The sequence below is a fragment of the Chanodichthys erythropterus genome, chromosome 23 (assembly GCF_024489055.1).
Source record: "Chanodichthys erythropterus isolate Z2021 chromosome 23, ASM2448905v1, whole genome shotgun sequence".
Lineage (NCBI taxonomy): Eukaryota > Metazoa > Chordata > Actinopteri > Cypriniformes > Xenocyprididae > Chanodichthys > Chanodichthys erythropterus.
Window position 1 is genome coordinate 8,555,538 of NC_090243.1, and position 23,124 is coordinate 8,578,661.

The 23,124-nt window shown below is 38.1% G+C and overlaps 1 protein-coding gene across 3 annotated transcripts in view; it reads right to left on the reverse strand.

The window, feature by feature from the left end:
* ctnnd2a (catenin (cadherin-associated protein), delta 2a) overlaps positions 1–23,124 on the reverse strand; it is a 374,070-nt gene that overhangs the window by 160,132 nt on the left and 190,814 nt on the right. For all 3 annotated transcript variants that reach the window (XM_067377392.1, XM_067377391.1, XM_067377393.1), the window contains one exon: positions 13,166–13,406. In XM_067377392.1, coding sequence (XP_067233493.1) covers positions 13,166–13,406 — 241 coding nt within the window. The remainder of the gene's footprint in view (positions 1–13,165; positions 13,407–23,124) is intronic.

Consider the following 23,124-nt stretch of genomic DNA (forward strand, 5'->3'; position numbering starts at 1 on the left):
TTATTGTAATATTGTTGCAGTGTTCATTTTGTTGCTAGACTGAAAAATTAAGGGATTTCAGAAAGACGTGTGTGTGCAAGTTGGAGCCAACATTGAAACCAACGCTGAGTCTTTTAAAATCACTCAAGTAGCAATCAAAATACCACTGCTTAGCTAAAACTAGCCCAGGACTGCTGTGCATAAGCAGCTTAATGCATCAAATTGCCACCCTGTCACAGTAATGCATATCTGAAGTTTGACCTCCAATTTCACAGACCCTCCACAGAATAATACCAACCAACCTTTTACAAGCACTGCAGGTTTCTCTATTAACCATCCTTAGGCGACCACTCAAGGGCATCACCTTACAAACGTCTGAGTGGCACAATATGCTTTCTGTAAATCACAGTGTGCTTTTGTACATGTCAATGCTGCAGCGTCAAGAAGCATCTTTTTGTCCCCGAGTGGACAAGGATGCCACTCGAGTGCACATTCACATTAAAACAAAATAGAGAAAAGGCTCCTTGGTGCCTTGGTAATAATGACTGTTGAAAAGAAGGTTTGCACCTAAGCTTTGATCAATACAAGGGGGAAGGCGAAGGGCAGACCCCTTTATTTTCCGAAGGCAATCCCTCCTTCTCTTCAGCTCTGTGGGATACGCAGGCAAATCAATAACCCCCATTCAATCACACTCATTTATCTTCATCCCTCAGTCTCCCTTCTTCCTCCATGTTCTCTCGCACTGCAGATGGCTCGTAACTACGTTTATCGCTCCACATCAGCAACTGTAATGCGATAACGTCTGCCAAAGATTTTCTCGCAAAGTCCGTGCCAAGTGCCATGGCGTCGTGGCCCAGATGCAAACAGGACTGGCTGCAAAGTTTGACAGTTTACCGAGTGCTTTAACTATATTTTTAGCCACATGATGAATGTTAAAAACTTGCTAATTTGTTTTTGTTTTTAATCACAGCGTGTAATTGACAGATTTCGCAACTCCCAAGCACCTGTCTAAGATCCTCTTCGAGGCAGTTGTTCTAGCCGCCTGTTAGCTGTGTAAATTATGGATTTCACACAACTTTGATAACTTGTGGATAACAATTGTTTGAGAATGTTCTGACACAGAACATTTCTGGGTAACATTTTATTTTACAGTGTTGTGGTTACACATTACTACATGTACTTACTATAGTAATAACAGTAAATTATGCATAATTTACATTTACATTTACATTTAGTCATTTAGCAGACGCTTTTATCCAAAGCGACTTACAAATGAGAGTAGTAGAATCAATTAAATCAACATGAGAACAACAGTATGTAAGTGCTGAGTGAAGTCACAGTTATGTCAGTAAAGTGCTCATAGCGAATTTTTTTTTTTTTTTTTTTAATAAATAAATACACAGATAGGAGAAGAATATTAGTCAAGGTAAGTGCTACTACTACTGGGTCAAGTGCTGACGAAAAAGATACGTCTTTAGCATTTTTTTGAAAATGGCTAGAGACTCGGCTGCTCGGATAGAGCGTGGTAGGTCATTCCACCAGCCAGGAACAGTCCCGGAGAAGGTCCGTGAGAGTGATTTTGTGCCCCTATGTGATGGCACCACAAGGCGCCGTTCACTTGCAGAACGCAGGTTTCTGGAGGGCGCGTAAGTCTGAAGTAGTGAGTTAAGGTATAGCGGTGCAGAGCCAGCTGTCGTTCTGTAAGCAAACATCAGAGCCTTGAATTGGATGCGAGCAGCTACTGGCAGCCAGTGCAGACTGATGAAGAGAGGAATGACGTGCGCTCTCTTCGGTTCGTTGAAGACCAGTCTTGCTGCAGCATTTTGGATCAGTTGTAGAGGCTTGATAGTGCATGCTAGAAGGCCAGCCAAGAGAGCATTACAGTAGTCCAGTCTGGATAGAACAAGAGCTTGGACAAGAATTTGTGTGGAATGTTCAGATAGGAAGGGTCTAATCTTCCTGATGTTGTACAAGGCAAATCTGCAGGACCGGGTCGTTGCTGCAACATGATCTGTGAAGGTTAGACCAGCATCCATCACCACTCCAAGGTTTCTGGCTGTCCTGGAAGGAGTGATGGTTGAAGACCCAAGTTGAACTGAAAGGTTGTGATGAAGTGTTGGGTTTGCACCGATCACAAGCAGTTCCGTTTTTGCAAGGTTGAGTTGGAGGTGGTGGTCCTTCATCCAGGCAGAAATGGCTGTCAGGCAGGCTGTGATGCGACCAGCAACCGTCGGATCATCTGGTTGGAATGAGAGGTAGAGTTGTGTGTCATCAGCATAACAGTGATGGGAGAAACCATGATCCTGAATGACCGATCCTAGTGATGACGTGTAGATGGAGAAGAGAAGTGGACCAAGCACAGAGCCCTGAGGTACCCCAGTAGCAAGATGATGTGAGTAACAAGTAACTAAACCCTAACCCTAACTGTAACTCTATAGTAAGCACATGTAGTTTATTAATAGTACTTAGTACTTATTTGAGTAATTTCAATGTAACTACAACACTGTAAAATAAAGTGCAACCCAATTCTGTCTATATACTGTTACATAGCGCTGTCAGTAATGTGCTTTGTTTCTTGCTTTTCGGGTAGTACCACGTGCCGCCTACAGGTGGAAAGGTCAAGACTGTCTTTTTGTTGTTTTGAATAGTTTAGTGTTTCACCCAAAGACACACTTTGCCCTTCCAAATTCATACAAAAAAACCCTTTTCAGCTGTGCTTCACACTTGCCGTGGGCCAGGGATGTCTAAAGATGTTATGAGCTGCAGCATTTGTGGCAGTGTGCAGTTAGCATACCTGTCCTCCCTCATCCCTTCATCTCTAGGGAAGGAACACCAGAAGAGAACAGAAATAGCCTTCATTAGAGCCATAACCTGCTTTCAGTCACACAGGAAAATACACACAAAAAATGCAATTAAATAGGACCTATTATGCAAAATTCACATTTATAAGGTGTTTGAAAACCAATGTGTATACACAGTGTGTGAGAACAACCAACCTAAAATGTTAAAACTCCACTCACTCACTCACTCACTCACTCACTCACTCACTCACTCACTCACTCACTCACTCACTCACTCACTCACTCACTCACTTTTTTTTTTTTTTTTTTTTTTTTTACAATTCCCATAAATCAAAAACAGTCTCTTCAAACACACCGATTCAGATTTCGCCCTACAAAGTGTCCACCATTTCTGTATCCTCACTGTAGCAGCTGGAGTTGTACAATGTCTGTGCCAAACAGGCATTACAAGTCTTGTGTTTTGGGATGTATGTACCAATGCACATAACAGTCTCCATAGGCTCCTGCCATCTGAGTCAGTGAGGACCACAGTTAAATTTCATTTTCGAAGGAAATGTCCCTAAGATAATCACTAAAGTCTTATATGTTTGCGCCAATCATTTTGTGTCGGACTGCTTCACAAACGGTCAGATGGCTGAACACCACTACTGACAGTTTCTGACATTTTCAGTGTGTGAGATTTTGTTCTTGCCGGTATGCCGGCGCATGTCAACATGAGCTCTTGAAGCTCCGCCCTCTTCTTGAAAGGGGTCTGGGAGCACCAGCGCCTTTGCATTTAAAGGGACACAGGAAAACAGGCACTCTTGCTCACCCCCCAATAAGTGGCAATTTTAACATGCTATAAAAAGGATCTATAGCGTATTTTGGGCTAAAACTTCACATTCACACTCTGGGGACATCAAAGACTTATTTATTTTACATCTTGTAAAAAGAGGCATAATAGGTCCCCTTTAAATAGAATTTTGTCACACATGAGAAGTGCTGTTCAAGGTGCTAAAGAGGATGTTTTTTTATACATTTTTGCAATATTACTTGAAACTGTCTTTACTAACTGATAAAAGACTATTTATTAGGTGCACTGAAAGGAATAATATTAATATTAGAGGTGGGCATAGATTAATTTTTTTAATCTAGATTAATCTAGATTAATTTTGGAATTAATCTAGATTAATCTAGATTAAAATGGCTCATTTGAATTCTGCCGAAGACATTCAGAATATGTGAGATACCCAAATTGTCCCTGCGTCCCAATGTCCATACTATCCATCCTAAATAGTATGTGAGATTAAAATAAGTGTGTGCCAAAGCATAGTATGTTGAAAAGAGTATGCCAAAAGTCCCCGGATGGTCTACTATTTCCGGTAGATTTTCGAAGTGTGGATCCGTGCACACTATAAAGGCTAATATTGCCCACAACCCATTGCACGTTGTACGAGGATTCAGTTCAGAACTACAAACACGAGTAAAACGTGTTAAAAACTACAAAACATGACGAATATGCACGATCAACGCTGAGAGGCTGTTTGAGTGACTAATAATCCGTTCAAACTGATAGAAAATATTTATTTAATGTTATACGTGTTATTTTTCATCTGCAAATACCAATGTGGACTTTTATAAAGATCTGATTGGCCATTAAGTTTTAAATGCATCTTTATGCATTAATATGAGGAGAGTTCTCCACATGAAAGACCCGCGACTGCAGATCGACGTGCTGCATTTCTCTCCGATACGGTAGGAAATTAGCTAAATGAAATGTGGAGGATGTTAGATGATTGACAGGGCAGTTTACGGTGACAGGATGCGACAGAGAGCAAAGACGCGATTGTATGACGTGATAGTATGTCCCAAAGCTTGTCTACTCTCTTGCTACACACTCAAAAGTAAGTACTTTTTGTTCACAGAAAGAGTACGTTACATACTTTTAGGGCGTATAAGTAGGCGAATTGGGACGCAGCAAATGACTAAAAGTAATCCACCATTTTGTCCGACAAAGCAGATAGGAGTTAGAAGATTAACCTCAGTGGAGTTAAACTTTTGTATATTATATTTTGTATATTGACATCTTTCCGCGTTTGAAACAACACTGATTCTCATGTTCATTTATGTTTATTTGATGCTATAAATGGACTCGTAGTAAGAGATGATCGGTTTATGAGCCTCTTGAGCTGAGGCGCTACAGCAATCTGTCACGACCATGATCACGACACATTAAAGAAAACGGGTTTTATTGTTTGAATTTCTTAAAAAACTACACAGTTTTAAAGCTGGGACTTTGTTAAATATCATAAGTTACCTGCTTTGTCTTGTCAGTGTCCTCTGCTCCGTGATGCATTTATCACTGTGTGACGTGACGGGCCTGACAGCACCACGGCTTGTCGACCAAAGCAACAGTAACTAGGGGGGGCGGATGGGTCTTGAGAAGGGTCAGTTCGGCTAGGTATACATCCGCGCTAAAATATCAAGGTGAAAGTCATCATAACTTGCGTAGAATAGACCCAGCTCCCAACCAAATTTTGAGAAGAGATTAACGGCGATATTTTTTTTATCGCCCGATAAGAGTCTCGCGTTAACGCAGCACGTTAACGCCGTTAACGGCCCACCACTAATTAATATACATCATCTGTGCATGAGGTAGGGCCTTAAAAACATCAGCCAATCGCGTAAACGATTGGCCCTCTGGCTTGTCAATCACTGCCATGACATTCCTTGTGAGAGACAAGCGCGGCTGCGCGCTCCAGTAACTTTTCACACTCCTGCAGATTATGAGTTACCTGCGGTGAGTCCGACATAATGAATCCACTAACACGACACAGTGAATGCCGGTAGTAAACACTCGTGTTCCAATACTCGTGCACGAGTTTTGGGAGGCGTTCCCTCAAAATGAGCTGTGAAGGAGGGGGGGTTGTTCTTACGCATGCGCTCATTTCAAAAACTCACTAACAGTCTTTGGTTTCTCAGTCGACGAAAAGATCCTCTTTAGCACCTTTCAGTGTTTGGGTCATCTGCCTTGTGTTCAGTCATAAATAACATTTTATTAAACATTAATTGTTTCCATAGAGCAGGGGTGTCCAACCCTGGTCCTGGAGGGCAACCGCCCTGCAGATTTTGGCTCCAACACAAATCAAACACACCTGAACCAGCTAATTTTAGTGTTCAGGGCTGCTTGATAATTACAGAAAGGTGTGTTGGAGCAGGGTTGGAACTGAAATCTGCAGGACGGTAGCCCTCCAGGAGCAGGGTCGGAAAGCCCTGCCATTGAGACACTGATTTTAGTTCTAAGAGACAGAAGCGGTTTCTCAATATGCATTCTTAAGCGATCTTGAAAGTACCTGGATGTGTTCTTGATATCGAGGATGCATCGAATGCAGACTTGAGAGATTTGAACCGTTCGAAAGCCCAGAAGATGCCGCAGGTGGTAAGCTTTAAACTTCTCATTCTCACTTGAGTGATTCTCACTGCAAGCTCGCAAATACATAGAGGCTCGTGAAAGTAAACATTTGTCGTTTTGCCTAATTTTAATCAAGTGACAAAGACCTAGAGAAAGCCTGCGGTATTTTTATTGGCATATTAAAAAGAATTTTAACATTGACAAAGCATAAGTAACATTAAACATACTCATTTTCACAAATACATGCAGTAAATTAAAACTATATAAAATACTGTGAAAATAATGTCTATAATAATATGAAATAAATGTTTCAATAGGTTATGACATTCGTTTGTGATGTTATGTTGTATTTATTGTGCATTGGCCTCTACTTGTAATATGCTGTAATATGACGGGATGTTATTGTCATGTGACTTACAGCGCTATTCACAACTCCTTCTCCTGTGGCCTTATGGGATAGTAAATGCACACTAGTAGGTCATCTGGGCACTTTTCACCTACTCTTTTTCTAGTATTATGCATGTGTAAATACTACTCTGTTGTCATTATTTTTTTTTTTTTTATAAATCTTCAATCTCAGACCTCATTAAAATTCTTTACTGAAATCCCTATAGAAAATGAATGGGGAAAATACTTTCACAACCAAGGTCGCAGAAAAAATGGGTGGTTCCAGTTTCGCTCCATTTAGACTGAATAACTCCAGGCACAGCCTTGCATTTATGAATCACACTCAGTCACACTCAGACTAAAGAGCTCACACTGTATGTATCCATCCATCCATCCATCCATTAGTTATTTTACATTATGTGTAGCTTGTACCATTTCAAAGTAGTTTCTCCAACTCTAATAGTATATGATCATCAGCTCTGCAAGGACTAACAACACTAAACAGCACTATTGCTAGACTGCAGTAGCCTTTATCAGCCTAACCAAGATGAGCCCCAGTAAACGCCTGCAGAGTGTATGTCACCAGTACTAATTATCTGCTGTCCAGTTTTTCAGGACCATTATAGCACCGAGCAGATGAGGAACTGAGCAGAACTCTGTCCAATTAATGGATGAAAAAAAAAAAAAAAATGGCAAAAAAATGTTTTATATATATATATATATATTTATAAAAAAATGGCAAAAAAATGTTTTATATATATATATATATATATATATATATATAATGGTATAATCTTCAAAGGATGGTAGGTTAGTGACACACATACTATACACAATTTGTACTATGGGCATGAATTATATAAAAAAATGTTTGGCTAGCTGAGATGATGTGTTCTATTATTAACACCTTTGTAACCACCCAGAACAATACATAGCAACTCTCAATTAAAATCTCTCACATTAACAATTTAAAAACTCTTATTGTAATATATTTTACTATTTCTGTGACTGTAAAGCTGAATTTTTAACATCATTACTTCAAACTTCAGTGTCACATGATCCTGAATATGCTGATTTGGTGTTTAAGACACATTTCATCTTATTATTAATGTTAAAAACAGTTGTGCTGTTTAATATGTTTGTGGAAATAGTTATACGTGTTTTTTTTTTTTTTTTCCCAAGGATGCTTTCAAAAGAACAACATTTATTTGAAACTGAAATGTTTTGTAACATTATAAATGTCTTTAACTGTCTTTACTGCTTTAAAAAAGCTTACTGACTTTTGAACAGTATATGGTCCCTGTCATATTTTTTTTAACGATCATGCCTGTCTGTGAAGCACATGTTTTAAGGAAGTGTGTCTCTAAGGAAGGGTTTTAGAAACATCATCCTCCCGAGAAACTAATCCGAATTTCTGTTGATGTCTGTAAAAACTGCATAGAGTTCAACGCATCTGGGAGCCAAAAAAGGTGCAAAAAACCACATAGTTCCAAAAGCTATTGACTTAGTAAATATACAAACAACAAGCAATAGTGTATTTCAGCCAGAAATCTCTCTCTAAATCAACACAAATAAATATAAAAACACTCTGCAAGTGTCCCTATGGTGCGATCCTGTGCAGGGGCCCTGTAGTAAATAGGCCTATATGCCGTGTTTACATCGACTTTTTAAGAGGCCATCTAAATGCATTTACACAGAATCATAATCATGGGAAACAGTGTATCACAATGCAAAATATTTGTAATTCTTGCTTTTTATTTATTCAATTGATTTATTTGCAGAAGCAGTAGATGGAAAAAGATGTGTCGGCAGGATAAAGACCCAGAAGGATTAGCCTTTGATAAGTCAACTGCTTTAATGTGAAGATTACAAAAGGAAACTCTATTGCTACAAAATCACTTCCTTTTCATTTATGTCATGACCAGTTGTTTACTGAGAAGGCTGAATATGCTTTCACCTCTAATACAAATACAGGCTAAGGCTATTTTGTGGGACAGTCCCGATATTGGGAGCTTTGTCCCATGTCCTGCAAAACACAAGTAGCGTCCCTCAAAAGTGAATTCCGGGTGAAGTTAAAGGTACACCATGTAACTTTTTTTGTACAAAATTGAAATAATGAGTCAATACATCATCAATCCTTCTTCCAAAATTTGATTTTGTCTTACCCTGATTCGCGATGGTAAGCCTATTGTTCGTATTTTAGACCTGACAGGATGGTTTTCATGGGAAATTGCATACATACATCACTCACCCGTGTTTGTCTTGTCATATCCGTAAATAGAGAAAAGTAGCTAGAGATATTTCGACGCATGTATGGTGTGGAAGTGGCATAGGTTAGGTGTCACAATGAGTGAGAATGGTTGACATGGAGCAAGCTATATCTCAAACCTCCAGTCACACAAAGCCAAAGCTCAACCAAAACAATGTTCTTCTGCAAAATGTATACAGTTTTTTTTAGAGGCTGGAAGGCCAAAAGTTACATAGTGTACCTTTAAATCCAGCAACACCAGCCAGAACTTCTAGACATACTGGATAAGAAAGTCCTGCTCAAAGCTGCCAGATCTAACAAAAAATACAAGTTCAAGATGATCCGGTAAATGCATTTAATGTTTGAATTCTGGATTTTAACTACTAGTCTGCTATATTCAGTTCATTATATTTAGTAGACTGAATAGGTCCCCTGGGGAAAATTACACTGTATCACTTAAAACTGGTCACAATTACCAAAGCTTATTGTCAATTTAAAGCACGTTATCATCCAATGTCAGTTATGTCGCATCAAATACACTCTTACAAGTAAAGGTTCTTTATTGGCATCTATGTTTCAATGAAGAACTTTTAAGGGGTCATGACACCATTAAAACAAGATCTTGCAAGTTTCATAGCTTAAAAGGTCCTAGTCACCATAAACAAAGCATTTATTTAATCAAGCTCCAAAAACGGCTTGTTTTGATATTGCAGGATCTGTGACATGACATGGGCAAATACATTTGCATATGACTGCCTCTGGAGCAAGACATTATACATCATTGCACCATAGGCCCCACCTACTGGCGTTCAGTCACTTAAAGGGATAGTTCACCCAAAAATGAAAATTTGTTGTTTATCTGCTTACCCCCAGCGCATCCAAGATGTAGGTGACTTTGTTTCTTCAGTAGAACACAAATGATGATTTTTAACTCCAATCGCTGCCGTCTGTCAGTCAAATAATGGGAGTGAATGGGAACTTGGATCAATAAGAGTCGAAAAACCTTGCATAGACAAATCCAAATCAAACCCTGTGGCTTGTGACGACACATTGATGTCCTAAGACACGAAACGATCGGTTTGTGCAAGAAACCGAACAGTATTTATATAATTTTTTACCTCTAAAACACCACTATGTCCAACTGCGTTCAGCAATCGCTTAGTGAGGTCTGATCGTCCTCTGACAACAACAGTGATGTCTCGTGCATATACTTCAATGAGTGCGAGACATCGCTGCCATTGTCAGAGCGCGATCAGACCACACTAAGCGAATGCTGAACACAGTTGGACATAGTGGTGTATTAGAGGTAAAAAATTATATAAATAGTGTTCGGTTTCTCGCACAAACCGATCATTTTGTGTCTTAGGACATTTATGTGTCGTCACGAGCCGCAGGGTTTAATTTGGATTTGTCTAAGCAAGTTTTATTTACTCTTATAGTAAAGTAAGTTCCCAACTATTATTTGACTGACAGACGGCAGCGGCTGCAGTTAAAAATCACAATTTGTGTTCTGAAGAAAAAAAGTCACCTACATCTTGGATGCACTGGGGGTAAGCAGATAAACATCAAATTTTCATTTTTGGGTGAACTATCCCTTTAACGGCTGACATTAGCCCACAGTGGATGTGTGAGTGCATCATGTCTCGCTGCGTCAAAAGCAAATAGAACCCATTATAATCACTGACACTGTCTACACTGGATACAGCATACAGATGCATGTTCAGAGTCTATCGACAACAGGACAAATGGAAGAGTGAAAGAAAGTTTGATTTGAAGCATCCAGTTTAAACATCTTATATGCATTGGAAACAAATGGATGGTTTATTTTAATGGCGTCAAAAGATTATATATTTGTTCAGAGCATTTTGTTTTGCAAAAGAAACACAGTTTAAGAAAGATAAAGGAGCCAACTGTATTGGATCTGACAGTAGCTGCATCACAAACCGTATGTAAATGATTTTATAATGCTTTGGGCCCTATTTTAACGATCTAAACGCAAAGTGTAAAGCGCAAATTTTCGCATGCGTGTTTTCGTATTCGCAATCCTAAAAATTCGTCACGCACAGAGACCTTGCACACTGAGTCCGATGCGTATTAATGAATGTGTCGCGAAAAAAAAAAAAAAACGCAAAACAATACAAAATTAAGTCTTCAAGCAGCAGTGAATACGATTAGTTGTCTCCTCTCTTCTTAAAAAGAGAAAAAGAAAGAGGAAATATTGGGTCCATTCAATCCCGAGATTGCATAGAGAGAAAGGAGAGTTCACCTCATCAAGGAGCTGTGGGATTATCCGAGTGTTTCAAAGATTACTTCAGGATGTCAGAGGCTCTGTTTGATGCTTTACTACTGGCACGAGTCTTTATAGTCGGTCTCTTTGTATTCCTCACGTTCTATGTCATTTAGTGCTGCTGTTTTGTGCTGTTGACGACGTGGATCAACTTGTCAGATGGCATTCTGGATTTTTGTGTTTGCATACGGTGGCTCTGAATTGTCAAAACGTCTCTCAAAATGCATGCCACGGATGCGAAAAACGCAGAAAATTGCGAGCGAGATGCGCTCGCGCCATGGCGGACTGCTATTTACATGGCGGAATTTGTTGACGAAAAAGCTGAACGCTTTTTAAGCGAAGAAACCGATCTGCTCGTGCGCGAAGTTAAACGTTTAGTTAGAAGTTAAACAAAGTTACATTTTTATATTTATGTAGCCTACACAATAATATTCTTTTACACTGTAATCCTTTTGTTTTTAATATTTGGCATGTTTGTGTGATGCGCATCCCTGTGTGTAATAAGCAAAGTCAACGCGCACTGTCGACGTGCCCAGAGGCGCAGTTTCTACCAATGCGCTCTAAAAAAAAATATTGCGCCATTAACTTTAGACCAGGTTTGAGTTGGTCTATGGCGCAGTCTATTTTCAGCTCCTTAAAATAGCAATGCGCCGGCAATGCGCCTGAACACACCTCTTTTTTTGAGACCAGCACGCCCATGGGCGCACTAACTCTACGTCTGAAATAGGGCTGCACGATTAATCGCATGCTATTCTCACGCGCATTTCGTCAGTAAAGCCGGTTCCCTGATTACCGCTAAATCGCCATCACCTGTTTTTAAACGGAGCGCCTTTTATTAGACAGAGCCGTAGTTCACAGACAAGCCACGCAATATCGTGTTCATTATCGCAGGCGATTCATCTGCGATATGAACGCGATATTGCGTGGCTTTTCAGTGATCTACGGCTCTGTCTATTAAATGCCGCTTCATTTGAAAGCAGGTGATGGCGATTTAGTGGTAATCAGGGAACCGGCTTTACTGACGAAATGCGCGTGAGAATAGCATGCGATTAATCGTGCAGCCCTAGTCTGAAATCAAATACTTCTCTACTATATAGTACACGTAAAACAGTATGCGAACAGAGTAGTATGTCCGAATTCACAGTATTCGAAAAACAGTAGGCGAAAAGTACCCGGATGACTTACCACTTCCGGTGAGATACTGCAGTGCACATTCGATGGACACTTTACTATCCCATGAGGCCACAGGAGAGGATTTGTGAATAGAATTAAAGAGACATAACTGACGCTGGTAAGTCATGTGACAGTAACAACATGGCGGACATAGTACGCCCAAATTCATTTTGTACTACACAAATTCATACTATATAGAAAATACTTTTTCAATGGTCGTGAAGTAAACATAAATTTAAATGTAGTACCTACTCAACAGTACGCGATTTCGGATGCAGCTACTGTTTCCTATGCAATGACATTAGACAATCAAAACAGCGGCCGTTTATTGACAAGACTTAAAGGAGCTGGCACTTAAAAATGGATCATTACATAGAGAGGGTCAGAATGAGGGTTGAAAATAATCATTTTTTACATTTATATTTGTTTTGGTGCAACATTATAAGTGAACCTCAAGGAAAAGGTGATGTGTATACATATATATATATATATATATATACACACATATATATTACATGTCATGACCCGTTTTTTATATGCCGGTCACAGCAACGGCATACTCCCCTCCCATACTCCCTTTTGGAACCATTATTTTTAAGTGTGCTTTAAGAGGCTTTCCAACTAATTTAAATCATATTTACATAGTGTAATAGTAGTACATTTATCTCTCTCCCATGTGTACTGCATTGTTCTGCAAAATCACATCTGCTGTCCTACAACAGAAAAATAACCAGGTGGTCACCCTAAAAAGGGCCTCCAAAATGTAACACACAACCCCTGAAAACTCTTTCAGCAGATGCTCTTCCAGCTAAAACTGGATTGATATGTGTACCTTTGCCATCTGCACCTGGCATGAGCACCACTCTGACTGAAAAAGGTCTAATGGCATGCAAACTCACCTGGGATCCTTCTGAATGCTGTCAATGGAGGGAGAGCGGGCCAGGGTGCCCTCGGGTGGCAGGGCAGGGCCGGACTTGCTGTAGGGAGACTCCACTGATGAGCAGTACGGCAATGTGCGGTAAGTGTCCGTGTAATTGGCACTCTGACCGGAAGCGTAGCCGCCTCTGGGAAACGTCCCTGTGGCATTCTGACTTCCTGTTCGCTGCAAGGGTACGGAGTCAACACCAGGGGAGGACGGGGCTATGGCAGGAGAGTAGGGACAAAACAAGAAGTTCAGGACCTGCTCACAAAACTGGTTCACTAGGTCTGGGTACAGGAACAATGAAAGGACAGTGAGAAGACAAGCAGACAAAGACACGATACAATGAAAGAATGGCAAGGAGGGAGCGGAAAGGAGAGGAAGAGACGACAGCTATGAGAATGACAGCATTAAAAAGCACCTTAACAGGTACACATTACTGATACAATTGAGTATTACTAGTCAACTTTCTTGTCACATTTAAGGCCCGCTTTAATTGATTGAGCCCTTTCAAATTCTGATTGGCTGTCACTGTTTTTATTGTTCATCAGCTGGCAAAAAAATCATTCTGAAAGTGATTTTTAGAACTATATCTTTATAGTTATCATCATATTACTCATTCTTGGTGTGAACGGGCCTTTATACACATTTTATATTAAACAGTAGAAACAGAAGCCCATGTGGCTGATTAAAAATGATTTATTTGACAACAATTGTATGTAAATGAAGATGCATTTGTATGCAAAACATTTTGCTGTTTAAAATGTATGACAGAAAAAAATACACTACCATTCAAAAGTTTATGGATCAGGAATTAAATTAATACTTTTATTCAGACAAATGACAAAGAATACAACAGAGGAACATTATGAAGTTTTCTATTCAAATAAATCTTTCTATTTATCAAAGAATCCTGAAAAAGAAAGTATCATGGTTTCCACAAAAACAAAACTAAAATTAGACCCATCCTTACCCATATGCTTGAATGATTACACAATACAAATTGAAGCAACTGCTTGGCTACTCTTAATGGTGCTCTAAAATGGTCCAAAACCTCTAATTAAATAATTCATCTTGATGCGTGATGACTCACCGATTGATTGTGCTCTAATTTTAATTGTGAACCTTTAAAAAATTTCTGTGAAAAATGAAAATGATTATCTCCAAACATGGCAAGACAGTGTGGCTGACTGCATCAGATGCAAACTTTAAAGGTAGATCACTTAAATGTGTATTTGTTTGGTTTTTAACATATTGAGGTGACAGAGTGTATCCATTTCGCTCAATATGAGGGTAATGTGGCAGCCACTGTCTGCTAGACAGTCACAGTGGAGTGTCTCATAAATCTGCAGCGCGAGACGATCAATGGCAGGGTTCTGAGTCTTTACCACAACACTGCAAGTGAAGCTGTAAAACAGGACTATTAGTCACCAAACACAAAGTGCACCCTGGGAAAAAAGGATCAATGTATCTTCCGAGACCATCCATGACTCTTCAGCTTCTTTTAAAGAAAATGTTGCACTCGCTCAGTGTAGGCTAACGATAATTAGACAGAGTTTGAGATTAATGGAGACCGGTTGAAAAAGAGAAAGAGAGAGATCTAGAAATAGGGTGAAAGAAGAGGTGGTTGCTTGATGGATTGAATTAACGGACAGTAAAGTTCAGTGACCAGACAGGGCTGCAATACAGTATAAGATTTCCACATTAAACAAATCAGGCTACAAAGATTTTTTTCCCCCAATATTTTCACTGGCCCCACCACAATCAATCAATCAATCAATCAATCAATATATATATATATATATATATATATATATATATATATATATAAAAACACCGATCAGGCATAGCATTATGACCACTGACAGGTGAAGTGAATAACACTGATTATCTCTTCATCACAGCACCTGTTAGTGGGTGGGATATATTAGGCAGCAAGTGAATATTTTGTCGTCAAAGTTGATGTGTTAGAAGCAGGAAAAATGGACAAGCGTAAGGATTTGAGTGAGCTTGACAAAGGCCAAATTATGATGGCTAGATGACTGGGTCAGATCATCTCCAAAATGGCAGCTCTTGTGGGGTGTTCCCGGTCTGCAGCGGTCAGTATCTATCAAAAGTGTTCCAAGGAAGGAACGGTGGTGAACCGGTGACAGGGTCATGGGCGGCCATGGCTCATTGATGCATGTGGGGAGCGAAGGCTGGCCCGTGTGGTCTGATCCAACAGACGAGCTACTGTAGCTCACATTGCTCAAGAAGTTAATGCTGGTTCTGATAGAAAGGTGTCAGAACACAGTGCATCACAGTTTGCTGTGTATGGGGCTGTATAGCTGCAGACCAGTCAGGGTGCCCATGCTGCCCCCTGACTACCACTGAAAGCGCCAACAGTGGGCACGTGAACATCAGAACTGGACCACGGAGCAAAGAAAGAAGGTGGTCTGGTCTGATGAATCACGTTTTCTTTTAAATCACGTGGATGGCCGGGTGCGTTTACGTCGCTTACCTGGAGAACACATGGCACCAGGATGAACTATGGGAAGAAGGCAAGCCGGCGGAGGCAGTGTGATGCTTTGAGCAATGTTCTTCTGGGAAACCTTGGGTCCTGCCATCCATGTGGATGTTACTTTGACACGTACCACCTACCTAAGCATTGTTGCAGACCATGTACAACCTTTAATGGAAATGGTATTCCCTGGTGGCTATGGCCTCTTTCAACAGGATAATGCACCCTGCCACAAAGCAAAAGTAGTTCAAGAATGGTTTGAGGAGCACAACAATGAGTTTAAGGTGTTGAATTGGCCTCAAAATTACTCAGATCTCAATCCAAATGAGTATCTGTGGGATGTGCTGAACAAACAAGTCCGATCTTGGTGCCAGATACCATAGCACACATTCAGGGGTCTAGTAGAGTCCATGCCTCGATTGGACGGGGCTGTTTTGGCAGCAAAAGTGGGACCGTGGTCATAATGTTATGCCTTATCAGTGTATATTTATGGGGGGACAGTAGGGGAGTGTAGACCTTTGCTGATGCATTTAGTTCAGCAGAATTTGCAACAAGAATTTTCAACACAACACACTCATAAATACAATTAACTCATAAATGTGAGTCACTTTCAAAAGTAGATCACTTTAACTCCACATTTGTTTGTTTTTAACATAATGAAGAGACAGTATCCATCTGGCTCAATAGAAGAGTGTGGGTGTTTGGCTTTGGATATGCTCAAACTCATTACTCCAATGTGAAAATTTCAAATAACTCAAGGTCTCTAACTAGTTTAGCACTGAAGACCCTGGGGGCTTGATTTACAGCCTCAACTGCATGCAAACACCTTTAGCAGGTGAAAATCTATCTGTAAGTCATTAATTAACTCACAAAAAAGGCTAATTAAATTTCTGTCTGCAACTTAAAGCTGTGTACCCACCACTGACTGGTTTGAATTTCACTCAATCTTGAGAAGTCAGATAGCAAGGTCACACATTGATGGACTTGATGAATAAAAGAAAAAATATATTCATTGGAATTGCAGCACTATTTGATTACATTTCAAATAACTATGTAATCAAATAATGCTGCAATTCCAATGCACATATTTTTTCTTGACACACTTCTCCAAAGAGTAAGTATTCTGCTTATCACAACTGTATGTGCAAATGCTCCAGGCCCCAGCGAAGACTTTATCAATATGAAGTGTTGCCACTCTGCCACAGCGGCGATGCCTCTGGAGAATGACCTTTTGGTGACCTTCAGATTCCATTAGCTTATCTTATCAGAAAGGGTGTATCTTATGCAACCCCACACAGCACTACATGGACAAGGGCTTTCCTCAGCACAGTGTGAGATAAAATGCAAAAACGGACAAGGAGTCACACGAACCCACAGCACTACACGAGGTGGATAACATCTTGCATAAAATCTCGACAACCGACCCATCTCGTATCTATTATTTGTCATTGGCAACAGCGCGAGAGCAGAAAGTAATAACTGGCAAACATCAGACTGCATATATTTTCTGTATAAAATGATATATGAACCCATAAACAACAATGAAGCAGGTGTATTAACTCACAGAAGGTTTTTTTTATCTTTTTCCATCTGTGAGATGGTCAGTTCCAGCATCGAAACAATATATTTCTCTACAACTTTATGATCCAGTGCTGGTTAATTTGACTACTGTAGAGCCAGACTGGCCTCTTTCATTAAGAATAGTTGAGAATAAAATGGTGTATTGCCTGGTACAATGGCTGGTAAATACATCTCTCTGGGGCCACATTGTACACTCACCATCTCAGCTGAAATGCTGACAGTTTCTCTTATTCATTTTGTACAGAGGCTGTTAACAAGGGCAACTAGCCGATAATGTGCTTCAACGAATCCTGCTATTTCCTGACAACAGTGTTTGACGATGTAATTCTTTAATTAACTCGCATACTAAGCCTTTTTGCTTCTGTTCTGCCTCCTTTGACACCGTATACAGTGTTTTCTTAAGCCAGTTTGAAGGACACTTGTGAATAACAGACAACTTTCATTTGCTAATCTGCCTTCTCTCTCTGAACCATATAAAGCAACCTGACAACCAATAAAAGCAACCTTTTTTTTTTCAATATACAATATAGTTCAAAAGTTTGGGATTTTTAAAGAAATTAATACTTCTTTTCTTTTCTTTCAATTGTTTTCAACAATTCAGCATCAAATCTGCATATTATAATGATTTCTTATGGAAACTTATGGAAGCTTGTTTCAGCCACTAAATAAAAAAGAAAAAAGGTAATTGCGACTTTTATCTCACAATTGGGAGTTTATATCTCACAATTCAACTCGCAATTTACGAGTTATGTCAGAATTGCGAGTTATAAACTCACAATTGTGAGAAATAAAGTCCGAATTGTGAGTTATAAACTCACGAGTTTCTGACTTGCGATATCTCAAAATTCTGACTTTATAACTCGCAACTGTGAGTTTATATCTCACAAGTATTACTTCATATCTCACAATTCTGACTTTATAACTTGCAATTCTGACTTCATAACTCACAATTCTAACTATAACTCGCAAATATTACTTCATATCTCACAATTCTGACTTTAAACTCGCAATTCTGACTTCATAGCTCTCAATTCTGAGTTTATATCTCACAATTCTGACTTTATAACTCGCAATTCTGACTTCATAACTCGCAATTGTGTTTATATCTCACAAATATTACTTCATATCTCACAATTCAGACTTTATAACTTGCAATTCTGACTTCATAACTCACAATTCTGACTTCATAGCTCTCAATTCTGAGTTTATATCTCACAATTCTGACTTTATAACTTGCAATTCTGACTTCATATCTCACAATTCTGACTTCATAACACAATTCTGGCTTTATAACTCGCAATTCTGACTTCATAGCTCACAACTGTGAGTTTATATCTCAAAATTCTGACTTTATAACTCGCAACTGTGAGTTTATATCTCACAAGTATTACTTCATATCTCACAATTCTGACTTTATAACTTGTAATTCTGACTTTATAACTCGCAATTCTGACTTCATATCTCACAATTCTGACTTCATAACAATTCTGGCTTTATAACTCGCAATTCTGACTTCATAGCTCACAACTGTGAGTTTATATCTCGCAATTCTGACTTTATAACTCGCAATTCTAACTTCATATCTAGCAAATACTTCATATCTTACAATTCTGACTTTATAACTCGCAATTCTGACTTCATAACTCACAATTCTGACTATAACTCGCAAATATTACTTCATATCTCACAATTCTGACTTCATAACTCGCAATTGTGTTTATATCTCAAAATTCTGACTTTATAACTCGCAACTGTGAGTTTATATCTCACAAGTATTACTTCATATCTCACAATTCTGACTTTATAACTCGCAATTTTGACTTCATAACTCGCAATTGTGTTTATATCTCACAAATATTACTTCATATCTCACAATTCAGACTTTATAACTTGCAATTCTGACTTCATAACTCACAATTCTGACTATAACTCGCAAATATTACTTCATATCTCACAATTCTGACTTTATACAGGGTAACTCGCAATTCTGACTTCATAACTCACAATTCTGACTTCATAGCTCTCAATTCTGAGTTTATATCTCACAATTCTCACTTTATAACTCGCAATTCTGACTTCATAACTCGCAATTGTGTTTATATCTCACAAATATTACTTCATATCTCACAATTCAGACTTTATAACTTGCAATTCTGGCTTTATAACTCGCAATTCTGACTTCATAGCTCACAACTGTGAGTTTATATCTCAAAATTCTGACTTTATAACTCGCAACTGTGAGTTTATATCTCACAAGTATTACTTCATATCTCACAATTCTGGCTTTATAACTCGCAATTCTGACTTCATATCTCACAATTCTGACTTCATAACAATTCTGGCTTTATAACTCGCAATTCTGACTTCATAGCTCACAACTGTGAGTTTATATCACAAAATTCTGACTTTATAACTCGCAATTCTGACTTCATAACTCACAATTCTGACTATAACTCGCAAATATAACTTCATATCTCACAATTCTGACTTTATAACTCGCAAATCTGACTTCATATCTCACAATTCTGACTTTATAACTCGCAATTCTGACTTCATAGCTCACAACTGTGAATTTATATCTCAAAATTCTGACTTTATAACTCGCAACTGTGAGCTTATATCTCACAAGTATTACTTCATATCTCACAATTCTGACTTTATAACTTGCAATTCTGACTTTATAACTCGCAATTCTGACTTCATAACTCACAATTACGACTTTAAACTCGCAATTCTGACTTCATAACTCGCAATTGTGTTTATATCTCACAAATATTACTTCATATCTCACAATTCAGACTTTATAACTTGCAATTCTGACTTCATAACTCACAATTCTGACTATAACTCGCAAATATTACTTCATATCTCACAATTCTGACTTTATACAGGGTAACTCGCAATTCTGACTTCATAACTCACAATTCTGACTTTAAACTCGCAATTCTGACTTCATAGCTCTCAATTCTGAGTTTATATCTCACAATTCTGACTTTATAACTCGCAATTCTGACTTCATAACTCGCAATTCTGACTTCATATCTCACAATTCTGACTTCATAGCTCTCAATTCTGAGTTTATATCTCACAATTCTGACTTTATAACTCGCAATTGTGTTTATATCTCACAAATATTAATTCATATCTCACAATTCAGACTTTATAACTTGCAATTCTGACTTCATAACTCGCAATTCTGACTTCATAGCTCACAACTGTGAGTTTATATCTCAAAATTCTGACTTTATAACTCGCAACTGTGAGTTTATATCTCACAAGTATTACTTCATATCTCACAATTCTGGCTTTATAACTCGCAATTCTGACTTCATATCTCACAATTCTGACTTCATAACAATTCTGGCTTTATAACTCGCAATTCTGACTTCATAGCTCACAACTGTGAGTTTATATCACAAAATTCTGACTTTATAACTCGCAATTCTGACTTCATAACTCACAATTCTGACTATAACTCGCAAATATAACTTCATATCTCACAATTCTGACTTTATAACTCGCAAATCTGACTTCATATCTCACAATTCTGACTTTATAACTCGCAATTCTGACTTCATAGCTCACAACTGTGAATTTATATCTCAAAATTCTGACTTTATAACTCGCAACTGTGAGCTTATATCTCACAAGTATTACTTCATATCTCACAATTCTGACTTTATAACTTGCAATTCTGACTTTATAACTCACAATTACGACTTTAAACTCGCAATTCTGACTTCATAACTCGCAATTCTGACTTCATAACTCGCAATTGTGTTTATATCTCACAAATATTACTTCATATCTCACAATTCAGACTTTATAACTTGCAATTCTGACTTCATAACTCACAATTCTGACTATAACTCGCAAATATTACTTCATATCTCACAATTCTGACTTTATACAGGGTAACTCGCAATTCTGACTTCATAACTCACAATTCTGACTTTAAACTCGCAATTCTGACTTCATAGCTCTCAATTCTGAGTTTATATCTCACAATTCTGACTTTATAACTCGCAATTCTGACTTCATAACTCGCAATTCTGACTTCATATCTCACAATTCTGACTTCATAGCTCTCAATTCTGAGTTTATATCTCACAATTCTGACTTTATAACTCGCAATTGTGTTTATATCTCACAAATATTACTTCATATCTCACAATTCAGACTTTATAACTTGCAATTCTGACTTCATAACTCACAATTCTGACTATAACTCGCAAATATTACTTCATATCTCACAATTCTGACTTTATACAGGGTAACTCGCAATTCTGACTTCATAACTCACAATTCTGACTTTAAACTCGCAATTCTGACTTCATAGCTCTCAATTCTGAGTTTATATCTCACAATTCTGACTTTATAACTCGCAATTCTGACTTCATAACTCGCAATTCTGACTTCATATCTCACAATTCTGACTTCATAGCTCTCAATTCTGAGTTTATATCTCACAATTCTGACTTTATAACTCGCAATTGTGTTTATATCTCACAAATATTAATTCATATCTCACAATTCAGACTTTATAACTTGCAATTCTGACTTCATAACTCGCAATTCTGACTTCATAGCTCACAACTGTGAGTTTATATCTCAAAATTCTGACTTTATAACTCGCAACTGTGAGTTTATATCTCACAAGTATTACTTCATATCTCACAATTCTGGCTTTATAACTCGCAATTCTGACTTCATATCTCACAATTCTGACTTCATAACAATTCTGGCTTTATAACTCGCAATTCTGACTTCATAGCTCACAACTGTGAGTTTATATCACAAAATTCTGACTTTATAACTCGCAATTCTGACTTCATAACTCACAATTCTGACTATAACTCGCAAATATAACTTCATATCTCACAATTCTGACTTTATAACTCGCAAATCTGACTTCATATCTCACAATTCTGACTTTATAACTCGCAATTCTGACTTCATAGCTCACAACTGTGAATTTATATCTCAAAATTCTGACTTTATAACTCGCAACTGTGAGCTTATATCTCACAAGTATTACTTCATATCTCACAATTCTGACTTTATAACTTGCAATTCTGACTTTATAACTCACAATTACGACTTTAAACTCGCAATTCTGACTTCATAACTCGCAATTCTGACTTCATAACTCGCAATTGTGTTTATATCTCACAAATATTACTTCATATCTCACAATTCAGACTTTATAACTTGCAATTCTGACTTCATAACTCACAATTCTGACTATAACTCGCAAATATTACTTCATATCTCACAATTCTGACTTTATACAGGGTAACTCGCAATTCTGACTTCATAACTCACAATTCTGACTTTAAACTCGCAATTCTGACTTCATAGCTCTCAATTCTGAGTTTATATCTCACAATTCTGACTTTATAACTCGCAATTCTGACTTCATAACTCGCAATTCTGACTTCATATCTCACAATTCTGACTTCATAGCTCTCAATTCTGAGTTTATATCTCACAATTCTGACTTTATAACTCGCAATTGTGTTTATATCTCACAAATATTACTTCATATCTCACAATTCAGACTTTATAACTTGCAATTCTGACTTCATAACTCACAATTCTGACTATAACTCGCAAATATTACTTCATATCTCACCATTCTGACTTTATAACTCGCAATTCTGACTTCATAACTCACAATTCTGACTTTAAACTCGCAATTCTGACTTCATAACTCACAATTCTGACTTCATAGCTCTCAATTCTGAGTTTATATCTCACAATTCTGACTTTATAACTCGCAATTCTGACTTCATAACTCGCAATTGTGTTTATATCTCACAAATATTACTTCATATCTCACAATTCAGACTTTATAA